This window comes from Sinocyclocheilus rhinocerous, unplaced genomic scaffold (assembly GCF_001515625.1).
Source record: "Sinocyclocheilus rhinocerous isolate Xijiao unplaced genomic scaffold, SAMN03320098_v1.1 scaffold3022, whole genome shotgun sequence".
Classification (NCBI taxonomy): Eukaryota; Metazoa; Chordata; class Actinopteri; order Cypriniformes; family Cyprinidae; genus Sinocyclocheilus; species Sinocyclocheilus rhinocerous.
In genome coordinates this window covers 151,664-155,543 of record NW_015626544.1, presented here as the reverse complement: position 1 = coordinate 155,543, position 3,880 = coordinate 151,664, and the positions used below count along the sequence as shown (strand labels likewise).

At 44.5% G+C, this 3,880-nt stretch overlaps 1 protein-coding gene across 1 annotated transcript in view; it reads right to left on the bottom strand.

Moving 5' to 3' along the window:
- LOC107716201 (mucin-2-like) overlaps positions 1 to 3,880 on the bottom strand; it is a gene marked incomplete at its 5' end in the record, with an annotated part of 18,541 nt that overhangs the window by 8,820 nt on the left and 5,841 nt on the right. Inside the window, 4 exons of the mRNA XM_016522574.1 lie at positions 1,932 to 2,041; positions 2,314 to 2,383; positions 2,721 to 2,899; positions 3,049 to 3,133. Coding sequence (XP_016378060.1) covers positions 1,932 to 2,041; positions 2,314 to 2,383; positions 2,721 to 2,899; positions 3,049 to 3,133 — 444 coding nt within the window. The remainder of the gene's footprint in view (positions 1 to 1,931; positions 2,042 to 2,313; positions 2,384 to 2,720; positions 2,900 to 3,048; positions 3,134 to 3,880) is intronic.

Here is a 3,880-nt window from a genome sequence, read left to right as displayed (position 1 = left end):
TAAGGTAACCAGTCTCACAAGACTGGCCTCTGGGTGCACTTAGAGCGGCTAGCTCGGTGCCCTGAAGCAGCGAACCGGCAGGGGACGACCATACTAGCTGCTCTTGAGATCTCCATGGAGGTAGCGAGCCCCTTAGCTCCGCTACGGTTCTGGGCGGTAACTGAGAGAAGCGCTCGCAGGAGACCGCTGCGCCCTGGAACACCGGCAAGCTTGGCAGACTGATCTTCTGAGGGCACTGAGGAGAGATGGGCACTGTGTAATGCGGTGTACACTACGTTTCATGGCGGTAACTGAGAGAGCGCTCGCCGGAGACCGCTGCGCCCTGGAACACGGCAGGGTTGGCAAACCGACCTTCTGAGGGCACTGAGGAGAGACGGGCACTGTGTAATGTGGTGTACACCGCTCTTCTCCAGAGGGGCTGGCCTTCAGATGTCCTAGGCCTTAGGCGTCAGGACGTTTTTTAGACGAAGACTATCCAGTGAGAATGACAGTCCACAGAACCGCCTTCTGCTAGAAACCTTCGACCTGGGAGCGCCACTCTGACTCTAGACTCTGCGGAGTACGAGAAGTGAGGCCCCCAGAATGAGGGGCTGGAACACGGTAGGTTGGGACTGCTCCCGCCCAGCAGGCCCTGCTGACTGCCTCAACCTCCTCAGAGGAAGAGAGGTAAACACGTGCTCTCACTCGCGAAGTTTTTTATCCCAAGAGCCCCTGTATATCTAACTTCTCATAGTCAGATAAATACTTCATTTTATTCCTCAGAATTAAATGCAATCAAACAACCAAACAAGTAAACACGGTCTGCTGTGGTAAGATTCACATCAAAAACCGAAATTATGTAATACACGTGTTGCCTCTGCAGCGCGCGAGCCATTTGGTCACACAAACAATATCAATCTCCTCTGAGAAAAATAGCTGCAGCAGCGAGCTCTCACTCAGAGGGGGAAGAAACCACATGACTCGGTACTGTCTAAGTCAGTTTAGTCTCTGAGAAAAATAGCTGCAGCAGCGAGCTCTCACTCAGAGGGGGAAGAAACCGCAGCGTGGGCTTCCGAGCCTCGAGAACGAGATCTAGATCTAGGGAACGCGGGTGGAGATAGGAAGAGACGTCTCCAACCCGTCCGCCAGATCATGTGTGATCCCTGCGATCTTAGTCGCCGCCGTGCCTCAGCAGAAGCAGGACCGGAATCGCAAGATCACAGGCATGGACACACTCCTCGGAGCTTGCCTGGCGAGTGCGGAGCGCTTAACAGCGGGAAAAGCACAATCAGCCCTTGAGAGCCGACTGCGGAACCCACGAGCACAGCCGCAGCTCGGCACCGTGAGAAACGCTAGTGAAGGCTCCCTCCTCAAAGAGAGCCCTCTGAGAGCAAAGCAAGGCAGTAACAAAAGAGAGCCCTCTGAGAGCAAAGCAAGGCAGTAACAAAACGCTCGCAATGCGAGCTGACTCTGCGTGCTTCCCTCCCAAGCAGACAACACACAAACTGTGTGTGTCCCCACCCGAAATATAGCACGGGCAGGGAGGAACATACAGCCTAAACGCTGCCTGCTCGCCCAAATGCTTCTCTTGACTGAAGCTTTGACATAATGGAACTTATAAGTGGACAAACAACACTAAATAAGACTCATAAACAGATAGCGACTGACACACACACAAAGCGCTTGCTGAATGACAGAAAGCTGACGCCGGTTCCACCGCATGTGCTTTTAAGCTTCCTGGTCGTTACATCACCCCGCCCGTGACGTCTCGCCCATCCATTGGACTGATTACACATGTGATTCAGAGCGTAGCTTTTCAACACAGCTCGAGATCTTGAAGGAGAACTCAATTTAAAATATTACTGTAACACAACTTTTGTCATGTTGCTCTCGGGATTGACTTTTAAATAAAAACTGTTTTTTTGTAGTATTTGATTGAATTCGTCACTCACTTGTGCATTCAGACACACATATTTTCTTGTGTTCTTCTGCAAGCATCTGGTCATCTGGACAAAAGCAACCTGATCTCAGACCAACCACAGAGGTTGCAGGCACGCGAACACTGAGGAGACAATAGGAGTTGGGCGTGAGGTCATACATGAAACATTATGCCTAGCAGCAAACATGCAATCCTAATCCTAAGCAAAATAAAAATCAAATCAAATCAAATGAAACCAAATCAAATACTATTTAAAAGAAAAAATCTACAGAAAGTAAAAGGTGGTGCATTGGCAGTTTTTCATTGAAACTCAATCTTTTAATTGCAAGGTGAAATGTGAAGCAGGGCTTGAAATCTGGGAATGCTTGAATCATTTAAAGTAAAATCTTTCTCACCCGCCTTGACAGACATCATTTGGAGACTCTTGACACTCGTTGTACATCATTCCTTCAGGACATGTGATCTCTAAAACACAGTGGAATATTATTAGAAGAGCACAACGCTTTGAAAGTCTACTACTAAAGCATTTTGTTATTGGAGATTAGGTTACCATATCAAATGCACACACAAAACAAAGTTTTGGCCAGTAAAATTACAGTAACTTATCCTACAATATCAAACTATGAATTCCACAAATTCAAACTTTTATGAACCTCAAAGGATTCGTAAAGACTTGCAGGTCTTTAAACATGTATATACGTAAACTATTAGGTTTTAAGATGATGTTGATATGTTGTAGACATCAGTACACAAATGTACAAAAATATAAGCGTGCTACTGTGCTTTCATACAGTTTTCTTACCACAGGAGCCATTGGTAAGGTATCTCCAGTCCACACAAATACCAATCCTTTTGCACTCTGATGCTGCATACTCCAGAGAGGAACAGGCACCAACACGACTATTGTATGAACAGTAGTCAAACCGGCAATTCTTCTCCACAGCCATAATATTGATCGTTTCACCACACTTCAGAAACACTCTGAGTAAAAGATGTTAGCACCAATTATTACAATGCAACAAGCCAAAAAAAATCATCAAGTTGTTTGTCTTTTTTTTTTATTATTTCCATAACCGAGCTATTATGCTTATTGACCTCAGTGGATTTAAAAATATCCAACAGTGGCTTACTCATGGTGAAGGAGGTCGCATATTGTAGGATTGCAGGAAGGTGGAGGTGGAGGTGCCGAGGTAGGGACACAAGGAACACTGGTGAGTGCAGATTTGCAGTAGGGTTTCAGAGGGTCTTCTACAACCCAATCATATGCAGTCTTATCACAGCAGTTGTCATCTTCAACTACACCATTTCTTCGTATGCACGACTGCCCACCACAAACACCTATGAAGTCAAATGGAGAATGAATGCCATAAAACAATTTCTTTAAAGTCTGTGATATCATATGTACCATGAACCATACATTGTCTAATGTGACAATTACTTTCCATCAAAGGTTAAATGATTTTAATGGCGTACCACACTGTCCTTGGGTGTTGTTTTGGAAGTGCTCCATTGCCAGGTTGATTAACAGATTGTTGAAAGGTGTGAGAGAAACATAGGAGCGGATAGGCTTGATATACATGTAGACCTGGCTACCACTGCTTTCAAACTTGAAGACCTGATCTTCGTATGGTGGTCTTATAATCTCCTGGTTCAAAGTAGACTGGAAAAAGATAGAGACAATCTGCTTATCATCAAAGCTCAAGGGAACTATCATCCCCAGTCATTGACAGAAATAGACCAGCAGAGAACTGTAGGTTTGGGGCAAAAATCAATTTTATTGTTAGATATTAGAGTTTCTTGAACTTGAGTTGAGTTTATTTTCTTTGAACATTCAGAGATGTTTGGTTAAAAAATAATAGTATATGTAATTTGATATTGATAATATCAAATATACATAATCAAATGTATGGCTCTGTGACACTTAATACATTAGTACATAAGAAAATAGGATAATTCTTAAAT